Genomic DNA, 17,782 nt, shown 5'->3' on the forward strand with positions numbered 1-17,782 from the left:
AGACTACTATAAAAGCCTTGCATTGGTTTGCTAGGGCTACCAAAATAAAATACTACACACTAGATGGCTTAAAACAACCAAAATTTATTTCCTCGCAATCCTGGAAGCTCGAATTTCAAGAGCAAGGTGTCAGCAAATTTGGTTTCTCCTGAGGCCTCTCCCCTTGGCTTGCAGATGACTGCCTTCTTACTGGGTCCTCACAAGTCCCTTCCTCTGTGGCATGTGTGTGACCTTGGTGTCTCTTTCTCTTCCTATAAGGATACCAGTCATACTGGACCCAGGCCCAATCAGCCTCGGTTTTAACCACCTCTTTAAAACTTAAAGTGACCTGTCTCTAAACACAGTTACATTCTGAGGTGCTGGGGTTGAGCCCTGAACATTTAAACTGTGGAAAGCAGTTGAGAAGAAGTGACACAATTCAGACCATAACAAGCCTCTTAATTGGTCTTTCTCCATTCAGCTTGGCTCTCCTCTATCTGCACACACAGCAACTAAGGTATTCACAAAGTGCAAATCTGATCATTTTTATCCTATTGGTAATCTGCTGACAACACTGTAGGGGGCGCTCTATTGCTCTCAGGATAAAGACCAAAATCCTCAAAGTACCTTCCAAATACTCTCTATAATCTATTCCCTGCTTATCTCACTGGTGTTACCTTTTGGCCACTTCTCTCTTACACTCTATGCTACAGTGGTTCTGTGTGTGTTTGTGTGTGTGCGTATTTTTTGCCACTCTATATTCACAACAGACTCCCATAATTGAAATAATTCATGAAAATCACTGACCTAGTTCAGAGACAGGGTCTGCATAAAAGGCTGTACAAGAGATTTAGGACAAGTCTTATCACTCTTTAACAATCATTGTTTGAAGAAGTATCCTGTAATCAATGTCAGAAATAGAGTAAGAAATTCTAGGAAACCTGATGCAGGTTTTTCCTTCTCAGAGAATAAGTTATTATGAATTAATATTTCAACAATTCTAAAATGAAATTAAATCAAGCATAGGAATAATCATTACTTCTTTTTAAAAAATCACAGTATAGGCTGGGCATGGTGGCTCACACCTGTATCCTAGCACTTTGGGAGGCTGAGGTGGGTGGATTGCCTGAGCTCAGGAGTTTCAGACCAGCCTGGGCAATGTGGCGAAACTCCGTCTCTACTAAAAACACAAAAGCAAGACTCTGTCTCAAAAAAAAAAAAAAAAAAACTTAATGTAAAGGGATGTAAGCAGAATATTAATACAATCATTCCTATTATTCCCATTACCTGTTAAGTTCATCCAGGCATAAGCGCAGTGTTTCATAAGTTGTTAGAGCAATTTCACATTTCCTCTGCTTTACACGAATTAGTTCATTATCTTTTCTGTTTCCATGTAAAATAGTGACTCTGAAATATCCCCAGGTGTCCAATTCATCCTTCCAGTTGTAGAGGACAGAAAGAGGAGCAACTATTAAGAACATCTAAAAGAAGAATAAAAAAATGTTGTTTTTTAAAAACTGAAAAATAATCCCAAAGTGAAATCAAGAATATCAATAGTCCTCTTCCTTCATTTTGACATCTAGTTAGTAACAATAAATACAACTGAGTGATTACCTATATCTGGACATTGAAGATTCTCAAAAAGTACTTTGCTGTTTAATTAGCTTTTTTCAGGACATAATAGACACCTAACCTTGCTCAAAGAAACACGTGTTTTCTATTTCCCCCTACCAAAAAGGCATTTAGAAATAAGAGAGAAGTAACTTTCCAAAAGAGAGAAAAGAATAAAATCTGGATCCCAATAATAGCTTCAAAGGCCAAGTGGGTAATGTACACACACCAGCAGGCCACGTGTTCTTCTCGAAATATATGGTCTCCTTGAGCTCTCCTTCCTTTTGCATTTTCCTAGTCCATTTCCTCTTCCCCTCTCTCAGATACGCTCAAAGAACTGGAAAATTCACTGGAAAATTGAAGCAATCAGAAGAAAACTTCCTGGATGAACTTCTCTCAGTATCGTATCAATAACCTATCTATATTCATTTCCATATATTTTGCCCTCCCACCTGTTGCCATGGATATGCTGTTCATGTTCTTCTCCAAAAACAACCCCTGAAAGTACACAGTGGCTCCCATTCCTTCTTGCCAACCTAAAGTCAATGCTGCAGAAAGTGCCCCCAATCTCCCCTACCTGATTAACTTTTCTATTTTAATGAACCATATCACCTATGGACAAGCATGTTCGAATATTTCCCAGAGTTAAAAAAATTCAAAAAACGAAAATTAAAAAAACCTCTTTTCCTTAGCCCAACATCTGTCTCTAGCTATTACCTCATTACTCTACTCTCCCTAGAGCAAAGATCCTCAAGACTTATCAATATTTAACTCTCCTCCTGTTCTCTCTTGAAACTCAGGTAAATAGGACTTCTGCCCTAATAATGCCTACCAATCAATCCCTCTGAGGATCACCAACATCTCTCTGGTAATTCTTCACATTCATGTACCTTTCCTGTACTAACCCAGAATCCTCTGTCATCAACCATTTTAACTTTTTAATGTTTTTATTTCTCCCTGTTACCACTATTCCTATCTCGTTATGTTTAAAAGGGTTACCAGTACGATTCTTTTCTAAAGTTTTATAATTGATCTACTCGACAGAGATGAACCAATTAAACATACAGAAAAAATTCAGTTTAACAAAGAAATACTCAAAGTTCTAAAAAAAAAAAAAAGTCTCATATTTATCGCTACAATCTTAACTCTCTCAAAAATACCCAACATAATTTATACCCTACTGTGTGCATAGCTGATCATTTTTTCCTTCAGTATACAAAGGTTATTTAATATACAGAAATTTCAGTTTAGAATCCACCGTAGTCAGGGGCCCTTCCAAGTCCTTTGTATAAAAACAGCATACGTTTTGATAGAATATCAACTTTTAGCATTAAATAAATTGATTAACTATGTTGGGTATTTTTGAGAGAGTTAAGATTGGAGAGATAAATACAAAAACTTTTTTTTTTTTTTTTAGAACTTTGAATTTTCTAGCAAAGATTCCAATTTTACGTTCTGTAATTTTTCTGTAAAGGTATAATTTATTTTTCATTTCGATATCACACTTATTCCCATGTAGAACTTTTGTTTCAAGTCTACTGTCACTGTCCTCTGAACATACATTATTATTCCTAACTTAGCATTGACATGTACGGTTTCATGTGTTAATTCATTCATCAATTGAACACTTTCTATTTTCTAAGTACTACATGAAGTACTAAAGTTTGGCATTATGCCAAAACTTGATATTCTATCAAAACAGAAAGTTACAAACCAGATCAATAAATATCAACTCTTGCAATTAAAAAAGAGAAGTAAATAAGAAATATAAGAATGGAAATGACAAGCAAAGTTAACTATAAATTCAACACAATATCAACTAATATATATCAATAGGTTTTGAGGAGAAATTGGAGAAAATTTATTTTTCATAAGTTGAGAAAACTTGAGGATAAACTACCAAATAATAACTTATGTTATAAAGCTAAAATAACTAAAACTGTTTAGCACTGGAAGAGAAATGAACAAATAATTAGGACAGAATAATATGTCTAGAAATAGAAATGATTTTAATTTTACACAAAAGTGGCCCTTCAAATCACTGTGGAAAAGTGGACTTATTCAACAAATGACATTAAGATAACTGGCTAACCCCCTGAGAAAAATAAAATTGGATTACTAGACACCTACAGCAAAATAAATTCTAGCTGAAACAAAGATATAAAGGTATAAAATGAAATCACACATATTATAAAGAAACCATGAGTGAATGTACTTATAATTTTAGAGTACAACAGGTTTTTCTAGGCAAACATAAAACCCAGAAACTATAAAGACCAATACCTGTAACTACCTAAACATCTGTAAAAAATCAATACACAATTCAAAGCTGACTCTACATGACCGAAGATACATTTTCAAAACATATAATGAGCAAAAAATTAGATTCCAGGATATATCGTTAAGGACTATTAATCAAAGACTATGATTAAAAACAAGAATTAGATTTAAAAATAGCTTTTAAGCATCTGAAATGCTACAGCTTCACTCATAAAGAAATGTAAATCAAAGCAAGATAAAAATTTTAAATCTCTCAGACAGTCATAAATTTATGTTTGCTAATACCTAGTGCAAATAAAAAGGTGGAAACAGACATTCTTACACACCACTGGTGGGGATAAGGGGTAATTTAACTCCAGTTATCAAAAAGTAATCCCCTAAATCCAGCTCTACTATCCAATTCCAGCACTAAGAATTTATCCTACAGTTATTGTTGCAAAAGTTGTCAAGATATATGCATAAGGATGCTCATGGGAGCATCATGTGCAACATAATCCTCTTGGTACATATGAAGAACTAAAAAAATAGTGTATAGTAAATAAAATAAAATATTTTTGTTAAATTGTCATTGAAATTGTTTCTGATGCTCGTATTATGATTGCTACAAAAATCCTCCTCTTTTGCATTAATTATGAATTTTACTTAGAATCTCTAAAGCTTCATCATGCAAGAAAATATTTTATAATAAATTTACTATGATTCATAAAAACTGAATTTCAATCAAAACTTAGCCCACATCTAAAGAGCCACTCCAAAAATCAATGTTTAAAATGTAGAGCTTGTGTCTTTTCCTTTAAGAATTTATTCTTGGCACAAAACATTCATGCATTCTTAGATGATTTATTCACACTTGAAAAGTTTTTAAATGTATATGAGATGGATCGTATCACACACACATACCTTAGACCCACCACTCCTTAATTTTTAACACTCAGTTCATTAAAGAGCTTTCTTCAACAAGCTTCACCATTAATTTTTCAGAATTCAATTGTAATTGTGGCATTAGCATAATAAATACAAAAGAATTGATTTCTTCTCCATTTCATAAACTGTCTTTTTAAAACATACATTGTTTTAAATGAACCAATACAAATTTATCTTTCAAAACTTTCAAAGATACCATTTTTGTTTGTATTTACTTCTGGGAAATACTGTAGAATGTCACTGGTGATTCCATTAAAAACTCTAAATTCCAGTTCAAATGACTAACTCAACACATGTTTGTGTTGATGCCAATGAAACAAAAGAACAAACCTAATAAATCCATAATAGTGGTAGAATGCCTGGAAGGGCAGCACCAGCAGGTCAGAACAGTGCAGGAGCAGATGAGAACTGGCACACCTGAAGAACTGAGCAACCCATCCTACACCTCTGAAAGCGAAACCTCCCCCTGCCCTCCCCCACTAAAAACTTTACTTTTCCTAGAAGGAACCTAAAAAACAACGATAAGCAAAACAAAACTCAACAAAACAGCTAAGGTAGTTGGAAAGACTGAGTGAAGAAAAAAAATGGCCAAGTAATTTTAAGAAGGAAAAGTTACATCAGTCATCAAAGAAACTGATTCTAGCATCAGTATGCAACCTTCCCTGCATAAAGCACTGTATGTATTTTTCTAAAGCAAAATTTATGTGGAAGAATTCTACAGTGACTGTTAGGGCTTGTGGAAATTTCCGAATTTCATCAATTAAAAAAATCCTTAATACTTCCAAACAATTAAAAAAAATTCTTTCCAAGGAAAAAAGTCAGGTTGACATTGAACTCTCATCTGCAACATGGAGTGACAGAAGATAATAAAATGAGTTTTGTCATTATAAAAGAAAATTTTGAACTTAAAATTCTATAGGCAGATAAGCCTATGGATAATCAAGTGTGAGAGCAACATACAAACACATAAAATTTACCGAAGAATTTTTTTCTTTTTCTGAGACACAGTCCCACTCTGTCACCCAAGCGGGAGTGCAGTGGCACAATCATGGCTCACTGCAGCCTCAACCTCCTGAGCTCAAGTGATCCTCCTACCTCAGCCCCCTGAGTAGCTGGGACTACAGGCACAAACCACCACACCTGGCCTCTGAAGAATTAACGGAAGACATTATGCAAAAGTTGGTATGAACACAAAGAGAAATAAAGTGAAAGTCATAACAAGAAAATTTAACATACTTCTTTCCAGATCCAAATGCTCAGACAAAAAGAAAATAACACTATTAAACATTTTAACAATGCAATTAACAAACATGATTAAATAGAAATATATAAAACCATGTGACCATGATTACAAAGAATGCACAACATAAGCAATATTTTAAAACAACAGAGACTACACCATGCACAACATCAAAGCATAAAAACTGATTCATGGATGTAATCACAATTAAAAAAATATCAAGGCTTTATCTGATGCAACAAAACTAGAAATTGTCAAAAAGGGTTCAGCCCTCCTATCATCCTGTGCCCCAACAATAGCTATTCACTTCGAAATTTTAAAACTTCTCTTTTAAATAGTACTTGGGTAAAAGAGAATAAAAATTGGGGCCACAGATAATTTAGAAAAGACTAATGAAAAGACTACATGTTAAAAACTATAGAACACAGCCAAAGGAGTACTGAAAGGAACTTTTTTCTGAGACAGGGTCTTCTCTGTTGCCCAGGCTGCAGTGCAGTGGCATGGTCACGGCTCACTGCAGCCTAGAACTCCCGGGCTCATGAGATTCTCTCACCTCAGTCTCCCCAGTAACTGAGACCACCGGCACACACTACCACAACTGGCTGTTTTATTTTTTTTATTTTCTGTAAAGACAGGGTCTCCTTATGGTGCCCAGGCTGGTCTCAAACTCCTGGACGATCCTCCCGCGTCAGCCTCCCAAAGTGCTGGGATTACAGGTGTGAGTAACCATGCCTGGCCCAAAGGACCACTTACAGCTTTAAGGTAATTTATTAGAATACAAAAAGACTGAAAACAAATAAATTAAGAAATCAACTGAAGAAGGTAAATAGCGATGTACATTATAGCAAGGAATTTACAGTTGTTCCTCCATATCTGTGGGTTTCATAACAGTGGATTCAACTAACTACAAATTGAAATACTAAAAAATTCCATCTGCACTAAACATGTACACAGACCTTGTCATTATTTCCTAAACAAAACAATATAAAAGCTATTTATGTAGACTTTACATTGCACTAAGTAAACTGCAGATGATTTAAAGTATATGGGAGGATAATAGGTTATATGTAAATACACTATTTTATATCAAGGACTTGAGAATCCACACATTTTGGTACCCAAGAGAGGTCCTGAAACCAATCCTACATGGATACCAAGAGACAACTGTATATGTATGTTTGTGTGTGTGTGTGAGAGAGATATGATACACCACATATGCATACATACACACACATATGCATATATATATATAAAGAGGAAGAAAAAGAAAGGTAAGAGAGGAATTTGAGTCAAATGAGGTAACTATTACAAGCATATTTTACCACATTATCAAATGAGTATCTTTGTTAACTTTATTTTCTTTCATTCTTGTTCTTTTTTTGTTTTTTTTTTTTTTTTGAGACAGGGGTCTCGCTTTATTCCCCTGGCTGGAGTGCAGTGGTGCAAACATGGCTCACCGCAGCCTCAACCTCCCCAGACTCAGGTGATCCTCCCACTTCAGCCTCTGAAGTACCTGGGACTACTGGCACACACCACCACACCTAGCTAATTTTCTGTATTTTTAGTAGGAAAGATGTTTTGACATGTTGCCCAAGCTGGTCTTTAACTCTTGGGCTCAAGCAATTCACCTTCCTTGGCCTCCCAAAGTACTGGGATTACAGGCATGAACCACTGTGCCTGGCCCATTCTTGTTCTATAATATTTTAAATATCTTTAAGTATTTTAATATATTTAAAATATTACTTTTCCCTCTTTTGCTCTCTCTCCTGTCTGCTGTCACAGTGGCATAAAAGAGATATATAAAGGCTCGGTAGTGACATTGAGAACCAGGGAACAACTGAATTCAGAGCTAAAAACAGTACTTGAGCTATTGAATACTTAAAATACATTAAGTACCATTATTATCTTCAGGATCACATTGAATCTGATACTCAGGATGCATTTATGCTACTGAAAAACTAAGAGAATTTAAAATGACAACAATTATAATATCTGGAGCCAGCAGTTCTGAAAAGTCTGCGTTGAAATGGTCTTTATGATAGACAAGAGTAAACTTGGACTTCTCAGCAATCTTGTATTTAAGGCTTGTATGAAAGAGTCTGTTTTAAAACTTACAGTAAGTAGTTCATTACCAAATATGATAAAAGATTTCATAAAATCACTTCACTTTTATTCTTATCTGGTTTCCGCGAGGCTGAGGGTAGTATTTTTTAAAAGACATGTAAGTATAATATACCTTTTTATATTTCATTGGTTATTTGAAATCTTTTTGGTAAGAATTATATATAACATATTCATAAGCATACATTTATGAAGGAGAAAACTGAAGGATGGATATGAATAGCATTCACAGACATAAGGGCAGAGACAAGTAAGCACAGACCTAGTCTTTCTGATTGCAACTTTCCTGTATTGGTAGAACTTATTTCATATTTTTTGGATGCAATTAGTCAGCTAGACAACTTGAAATAAGTTCATGAAGCACTTTTGTTACCAATATCTATAACTATCACCTTTACATTCTCACATAAATAAAAAACAATATAAAGAAGGTTTCAATTAACTTTACATATACATTCATGGAAGTTTAACAAATCAACCTAAGTAAATTATGTAAATCCAGCCAAGCAACAGATTAAAACCCCAAAGCAAACCCAAGCTGAAATTCCGTTTTGCCATTATGATAGTCAATCAAATTTAACTTGGGAATAAAATTGGTAATCTTTCAAAAATTAGAACTATAAAACAAATATTTTAATAACATCTTTAAATTCTTAGGTTTTAAAATTTATACTAATACATTTCAATGTGTGATATTTAAATATTTCTATGTGCTTTTGCAATACCAGCATCATGAGTCAAAAATGTCTAGAGATTTTACCTTTTTTGCTGTAGAAGAAGGGGGCTCCTTCTTCATGCTTCTTAGTAAAAACTCTGGCATGTTATTTTCAATATCCTCACGAGTTCCCTTTTTATGCAAAACTGCAGCCAGAAATGAAATAACCTGGAGAAAAAGGACTTTTTCAATCACTGTGTATAATGTATCATGACGTACAAAATTTCACTGCTTACATGACTATTCAATTAGTGACAAAGTATGTACAAAGAGATTTGTTGGGGGGAAAAATAGAATGTGAAATATTAATACAAATTTTCTTTAATTCTAATAACAAACAGTATTTTTCACACTTGTAAACAAACAAACAAAAATCTCACATTACCCTCTTTTCACGATAACTTCTACCTACCCAACGAATTCTTTCTTAACTCCATCACTTGAGACACTACTTTCTTATTTGTTTCTAACCATGGAAACTATCTCTTCATATCCTCTATTAGAATAAACTGTATACATTCTTGTTTCCATATAGAAAATAAACTCCTTAAGGGGATAATATTTGGCCCATAAATTTGTACATTTCTATTTATCTAATAAATATATGTGAAAAGGCAAAATGTTATTTTAAGATAGACTAATTCATTAATATATACAACATTTTGAGTAACAGCTCATCTCCAGAAATCAAGTGAGAAAAACAGACAGAAAAAAGGAATCACAACCTCATATAATAAAGAGCAAGAAATACTGAATTGATTAGACTTTGAATCAAATGTTGGCTCTGATTGCTTGGCTGCTCTATGAACTTGGACAAGGTAGTTAACCTCTCTGAATAATATTTGTAAAAATGGCAAAAAATAATTTTGGCAGGGTTGTTTTAAAGATTGGGAAGAAAGGTATATGAGGTATCCATATGGAAGAAAATAACTGATCATTACCTTACAAAAATAAATTATATAAGAAGAAAAACTATATAAAACAAAAAACTATGCGAGAATCAGAAAAATTATAGAAAAAAGTATACTTAACAAGGGTGTGGATACCTAGTCTGAATCCCAAACGATAGAAGAAAATAAGTGATACAGGAGAAGTGTCTGAAGAAATAAAAGCTGAAAACTTAACTGATTTTAAAAAAAATCAAGCCACAGATTCAAAATCTTCTTCTAAGAACCAAAACCAAAACAAAATGAAAACCAAAAACCAACTAACAAAAAACCACAAGCAGGTGCTTCACTGAAACAACTTGAGACAGAAAAATGTTTGTTAAAAGCAGCCAGAAAAAACAACAACAGATCACCTACAAAAAAGCAACAACCGGTCTGGCCACGGTGGCTCACACATGTAATCCCAGCACTTTGGGAGGCCAAGGCAAGCAGATCATTTGAGCCCAGGAATTCGAGACCAGCCTGGGCAACATGACAAAACCCCATCTCTACAAAAATTACAAAAATTAGCTGGGCACAGGGTGGCTCGTGCTTATATCACTAGCTACTTGGAAAGCTGAAGTAGGAGGATTGCTCGAGCCCAGGAGAATGAGGCTGCAGTGAGCCGCCACGGCACCACTGTACCACTGTACTCCAGCCTGGGCCACACAGCAAGACCCTATCTCAAAAAAAAAAAAAACCAAAACCAACCAAACAAACAAACAAATAGACAAGTAGCTGACCTTGCAGGAAAAGAATGGAAGGTACTACAGAATATTTTCAAAGTGATAATAAAAGCAACGTATATTTTTATACCTACGGATGATATTCAAGAATGAAGGGTAAAGATTTTCAGACAACCAAAAAGTGAGCCAATTCGTCACCAAAAGAGCCACACTAAAGAAACTATCTAAAGAATGTTTTCAGGTACAAGGAAAATGACTCTAGATAGAAGACCGGTGGTGACACAGGGAAAAATTAAGAGCAACAAAATGGTAAATATATACAAAATATATATGTATATTGATTGACATTATGAAACAATAAAAAAGTTTTGTTGAAATCAACAGATTAAAAGCTATGACAACAAATGTATACTAGTCGGAAGGAGCACAAGTGTAGTTATAATATTCTGAGGTCACTATGCTGTAGGGAGGAAATTAAAGTACTAATTTATGTTAGATTATGATAAATCAATGGTATCTATTGTCATCTCTAGGGTAACAATTAATAGAATAAAAGAATGTGTACCTAATAAAAGGGGACAATAAAGTTATAGGAAACAATCTGTCCAAAAGGACACAAAAAAAGTGGGAAAAACGTGACATGGAATAAATAAAAAGCAAACAGTAAAATACTAAGTTTAAATCCAAATATATTAGAAAGCACATTATATGGAAATGGACTGAACAGTCTAAACAAAAGATAAAGATTGTCCAAATAAAATATATTTCCTTGCCATTTACAAGAAAAACTTCTTAAAAAAAAGGGATAAAGTTCTAATTAGAAAATAAAAATGACAGACCATGTAAACAAAAATCAAAGAAAATTGATACAGCTATATTCGTATCAGACAAAGATGCTGAGGCAAAAAACTATTATGAAATTAAAGAGGCACACTTTAACTTAATATTGATAATAAAATTAGTTCACTTGGAAATTTTAAGAAGTCTAAATTTATCAATAAAGAAAAATTTACTGAAATAAAAGTAGACAAATCCACAAGCACAATGGTAGATTTTAAAATAACTCAGCAAGAACAAACAAAATAATCAGTAAAGATATAGAAGACTTTAAAACGATTGTCAGCCTTGACCTAGTGAACATTTGCTAGAACACTGCACACTACTGCAAAGCAGTTTCAGTTCAAGTACCCACGAAATAGTTACCAAAGTTGACATATGGGGCCTGGTGCAGTGGCTCACACCTGTAATCCCAGCACTTTGGGAGGCCGAGGAGGGCCTATCACCTGAGGTCAGGAGTTCGAAACCAGCCTGGCTAACATGGTGAAACCCCATTTCTACTAAAAATACAAAAAAATAGCTGGGCATGGTGGCACGTGCCTATAATCCCAGCTACTCGGAAGGCTGAGGCAGAAGAATCACTTGAACCCAGGCGGAGGTTGCGGTGAGCCAAGATCGTGCCATTGCACTCCAGTTTGGGCAACAAGAGTGAAACTCTGTCTCAACAAAAAAAAGGTTGACGTATGCCAGGCCACTGAAGTCTCAATACATTTCAATAGACAGAAACCATACAGAATATGTTTTTTGATCACAATACAAGAAACTAGAAATAACAAAAATATAAGCAGAAAATCTCCAAATGTTTGGACAGTAAGGAACAGAGTTCAAAGAACTCACAATATAAATTATAAAATATTTGAATTAAATAATGAGTAACAATACGTGTTGAATTTGTAGAGTACGGCTAAAGCTGTACCTTAGGGACTTAAATGAATATTACAGACAGTCCTCAACTTATTATAATAGCTCAACTTGCAATTTTTCAATTTACAATGGTGTAAAAGTAATACGCATTCAGTAGAACTGTAAATCAAGTACCCATACAATCATTGTTTTTCACTTTTAGTAAAATATTCAATAAACGACATCAGATTCAATACTTCGGTATGAAATAGGCATTGTGTTAGATGATTTCGCCCAACTACATGCTAATGTTAAGTGTTCTGAGCATATTTAAGGTAGGACAGGCTAAGCTATAGCATATATTTATGGGGATATAACCCCACTGTGAAGTCAAGGAGCATCTGTATTAGGAAAGAAGAGGGACTATTAATCAGTTATCAAAGAATCTATCTCAAAAACTTAAGAAAATAACAGAAAATTTAACACAGAAAGCAGAGATTACTAAAAAATACAATGAAAATGATCAACAATGCCAAATGATCATACTTTGAAAGAATTTTTTAAATAAACTCCTGGCAAAATTGATAAAGATAATAGAGAAAAAAAAAAGGCAAACAAAAAATATGTATAACCCATAATAATGCTTTGCCAATAAATGTAAACATTTAGAGGAAACGTAGAAATAGAACTTATCAAAAACCGACACAAGAAAAGGAAATCTACATACTCATAAAACCATGAAATAAACCTGAATATGTAATTATAAACCTTCTACAAAGAAAAGTTTAGGGCCAGATAGTTTCACCAACAAATTCTACCTAATGCTTAAGAAAAATGTAATGCTAATCCACAACAGACCCTTTCAGGGTTTAGAAAAAGGGGAAAATATTCTTACCTCGTTTTGTGAGTTTGGCATAACTTTGATAAGAAAATCTGACAAGTACATTATAATACAGGAAATTTACAAGCCAGTTTCTCTTACTCATATAGAAGCCGAACTCTTAAACAAAATGTTAGGACACAGAACACAGAGATTTAAAAAAGGAAATAATATATACCAAAACCAAACTGGCTATATTCTGCAAATATAAGTTTGGTTTAACCTTTGAAATTTAGGTATTAGGTAGTTATCAGCTAGGTATCTTAGGCATTACACGTAGCATTCCTAACTTAGATTCCTTAAAATGAGAATAGAATGACCTATTACAAGAAACATATTTTACCAGAAGCAGTACATTATTAGGCACACGGCAAAAAGTTGAGAATGTATATTTTATCACTAGAGGAACCACTAAAAATAAAAAGCAAAGAAGTATAGATAAAAAGTCAATAGAAAAATTAAAATCAAATTCTAAAAAATATCGTATCAACCCAAAGGCAGGCAGGAAAGAAGAACAGAAAACAGGTTGTTCAAACTGTTCAAATCAGACTGTTTCCGAACGAACAGAAAGCAAATGTTATATCCAAATCCAAACATAAGAATGACATTAAATGTAAATGAACTAAATATTCCAATTAAATATCAGAGACTGTCAGAATGAATAAAAGAGCTGTCTACAAGGGACATTTCATAGTAAAAAAAAACCAGTCAATTCATAAGGAAGATATAACAACCATAAAGGTTTGTGACCCTGAAACAGAGCTTCGAAATATATGAAGGTAAAACTGGCAGATTAAAAGAAATAGACAAATCTGGCTGGGTACAGTGGTTCACACGTGGAATCCCAGCGCTCTGGGAAGCCTAGGTGGGTGGATCACTTGAGGTCAGGAGTTCAAGCCCAGCCTGGCCAACATGGTGAAACCCTGCTTCTACTAAAAAATACAAAAATTAGCCAAGTGTGGTGGCACATGCCTATAATCCCAGCTACCTGGGAGGCTGAGGCATGAGAATCACTTGAAGAGGAGGCAGAGGTTGCTGTGAGCCGAGGTCACCACGGTGCTCCAGCCTGGGCGACGGAGCAAGACCTTATTTCAAAAGAAAAAAAAAAAAAAAAGATTTATACACTTTACCCAGAAATTTGACTTTTAGGAATCTATCCTATACAGAAATACTCTTAGGATTCTATCCTACAGATATTCACTATTTGCCATTTCCTAAAATAGGCAAAAACCCCAAAATCCTTCTCCCTAGGTCCCTAGAGGAATGGTGAAGTTACAACATATCACCTATAGTATGTGGTAATTTATTAATTAATGAATGAGGACAATCCTTACGTACCAACATAAAAAGATCTCCAAGACCCATGTTTAAGTGAAAAAAAGCAAAGAGCAGAATAACATATGGAAATAATAGTCCTATTTTTAAAATTTATTTACATATACATTAAAATTATAACTTGTTCAACCAAATAAAAAAACAGACTGGACTTCATAAAACCTAACTTTTGTGCATCAAAGTAAAATAACAAGAAAATAAAAAGACAACTACAGAATGGGAGAAAATATTTGCAAATCACATATCTGATGAGGGATTAGTATCTAAAATATATAAAGAATTCTTACAACTCAACAATAAAGAAGACAATGAAATTAAAAAACAGGCAAAAGACTGAAATACATATTTCTTTCTCTAAAGATATACAAAGGGCCAAAAAAGCACATGAAAAGATGTTCAACATCACTGGCCATTACAGAAATGCAAATCAAAACTGTAATGAAATACCACTTCACACATAGTAGGATGGCTATAACGAAGAAAACCAAAAAATAACAAGTGCTGGCAATGATGCGGAGGCATAGGAAACCTGGACAATTGTTGGTAGGAATGTAAAATGTTTTAGCCATTGCGGAAAACAGTATTGCAGTTCCTCGACAAAAAAAAAGACACACTGAATTACCATAAAACCCAGTAATTCCAATTCTAGGAATACACACAGGAGAAATGTTTGTACACAAATGTTTACAGAAGCATTATTCATAATAACTAAAAGTGGGAACAACCCAGAAACTAGAAAGAGGTGGGAGTTGCACAACATTCTGAATGCATTAAATGCACTCAATCAATCATTTTAAATAACGAATTAATGTTGTGTGGATTTAACTTCAATTTAAAAATTACAGCTTGCATTTTTATATGAATGCATTTGCGTATTATGGTGTAATCAGAATTATTTTTATTCTTGAAAAAAATTACAAAGTATGTATGTAAAGTGTCAAGTCAGTAAATATCAATAATTCAATAAACAAGAGCTTTTTGTTTTTTTGGAGACGGAGTTTCACTCTCGTTGCCTAGGCTGGAGAGCACCGCAGCCTCCACCTCCCAGGTGTAAGTGATTCTCCTGCCTCAGCCTCCTGAGTTAGCTGGGATTACAAACTTATGCTACCATGCCCGGCTAATTTTGTACTTTTAGTAGAGACAGGGTTTCTCCATGTTGGTCAGGCTGGTCTTGAACTCCCAACCTCTGGTGATCCACTCACCTCAGCCCCCAAAGTGCTGGGATTACAGACAAACAGTAGCTATTTTTAATCCCAGCACTTTGGGAGGCAGAGGCGGGCAAGCTCAGGAGTTTAAGGCCAGCCTGAGCAGCATGGTGAAATCCCACCTCCACAAAAAATACAAAAATTACCCAGGCCTGGTAGTGCGCATCTGTAGTTCCAGCTACTGGGGAGACTGAGGTGGGAGGATCACTTGAGCCCAGGAGGTCAAGGCTGCAGTGAGCCAAGATTGCACCACTGCACTCCAGCCTGGGCAGAAGAGCGAGACATTGTCAGAAAAAACAAAAACACATGACCTATTTCTCTGGCATCATTCCTTAAGGTAAGAAGGCTTTGTTCCTTGCATATGATCTTGTATATAATACACAAAGTAGCTTTTGCAAATTATGTTTTCTAAAATATTATTAAAAAATGACAAATAGGATGGTTAAAACTTGTCCTAAGTTTGAAAATATTCTAACAAAATTTGCATTTCAATTTGCAGGACTTATCCCAAAGACTTTGGTGTCTGACCAGCTTCATACTAGCTGTGTGACATTGGGCAATTTACATAACTTTTCTATAAATGTCAATATTTTCACCAATTAAATAGAGGCAAGAATACTTAATTAACACGAAAGTTTAATGGAGAATGTTTATCACAGAGCCTGGCAAATATAGATAATGTAAGTTATAACCATAGAACCATACTGTTACCCAATTCAACTTAAAATTCACTAACGCATTCAATAAAAATATATTTATTACCTACTAAATACCAAGATGCTGGAATAGTCTAGATGAAAGGCTATTTCCAGATGCTGGAACAGTCTAGATGAAAGAGTATTTCTATCATTCAGTAGTACGAAATCAAGCTGATTTGGGGTGGCAGGGAAGAGGTAGTTAGATGTGCTGAAGGAGCATGGTTGAGAAAAAAGTAGAAAATAATCAGCTACTGAAGAATCCAGTGAGAGATTAATGTGAGCAAACTGACTGATGTAGAACATAAATTAAAAGAAAGAGAAAGGATACTCCACAAATGACCGAGTTTAGGCATTGAACTATCTATTGTTAACACCACCTAAGTAAAAGATCTTTGATGCATGTTCACAATTTTCATTTTATAAATATTTTTAAAGTTATGTTTTCTATTAAAAATAATCTCAGATTAGAACTTACTGAATTCCTTGATGGTGTAAATAAGCATAACATGTTGGGTTCTGACTACCTTTTGGAATATAATTTAACACTGATCACAGAAAATTTATAATTAGAAGTATAGGTAATTGGCATATTGACCGGAAAGGGGCATGAAAAAACGTTTTAAGGTAATGGAATTGTCCTATATTTTGATTAGCATATTAGTTACACAGACAGACACATTTGTCAAAGCTCATTAAGCAGTACACCTGAGATCTGTGCATTTTACTGTTTAATTAAGTGTATCTTAATTAAAGAATTGAAGATACACATATGTATACACACACACAGACCATATTGATAGATACATTCTTTTTAATTGTAGGTAACTGGTCCTCAAAGGCTACTGAAAAGGCAAAAGAGATACCTACTAGATACCGTAACAATTTAAATGAGGTCATATAAGATCTAATCCACTGATTTGCTCATAACTCACCTACGGATTGTTTCATTATAGGAAAATTATATTCCTAATTGTACAAATTCATAATTCAATTTGTTCATCTATCCAAGGTGATATACAATCTTAATTCTAACTTTATTTGTCAAATTCTCTAAAACAAAGACATGTGAAACGTATCTTGTATTTAAGAATCTCAGATCTTTGGAAGATGTTTCATGGGTGGTGGCTAAATTTATAAACTCTAATTATAGATTAGCTTTACTTAATTCACTAAACCCACTAATGATTTCTTTGGAAGATGTTTCATAGGTGGTGGCTAAACTTATAAACTCTAATTATAGATTAGCTTTACTTAATTCACTAAACCCACTAATGATTTTTTAAAATCTTTGTATCTCATTTAAATCATCTACCCTACCTCTTAACACTACTCATCCACCCAGTCCCAAAAAACTTAAGCTGAAATAATAAACTTTAGTTGAGAATACAAACTAACTGGAGAAGCTAGCTAAAACCACTAACAAACTCTTAGCTATATATTAATTATATTAATTAAAATATACTAATAGGCATCATGGTAATGCTAGCAATAATGCGTCAATA

The 17,782-nt window shown here is 34.2% G+C and overlaps 1 protein-coding gene across 1 annotated transcript in view; it reads right to left on the reverse strand.

The window, feature by feature from the left end:
• Positions 1 to 17,782, reverse strand: part of ERCC6L2 (ERCC excision repair 6 like 2) — a 191,260-nt gene that overhangs the window by 96,365 nt on the left and 77,113 nt on the right. The window contains exons 7-8 of the mRNA XM_025360047.1: positions 8,916 to 9,038; positions 1,267 to 1,460 (exon numbers count right to left, since the gene is read on the reverse strand). Of these exons, the coding sequence (XP_025215832.1) occupies positions 1,267 to 1,460; positions 8,916 to 9,038 (317 nt within the window). The remainder of the gene's footprint in view (positions 1 to 1,266; positions 1,461 to 8,915; positions 9,039 to 17,782) is intronic.

This window comes from Theropithecus gelada, chromosome 15 (genome assembly GCF_003255815.1).
Source record: "Theropithecus gelada isolate Dixy chromosome 15, Tgel_1.0, whole genome shotgun sequence".
NCBI classification, from domain to species: domain Eukaryota; kingdom Metazoa; phylum Chordata; class Mammalia; order Primates; family Cercopithecidae; genus Theropithecus; species Theropithecus gelada.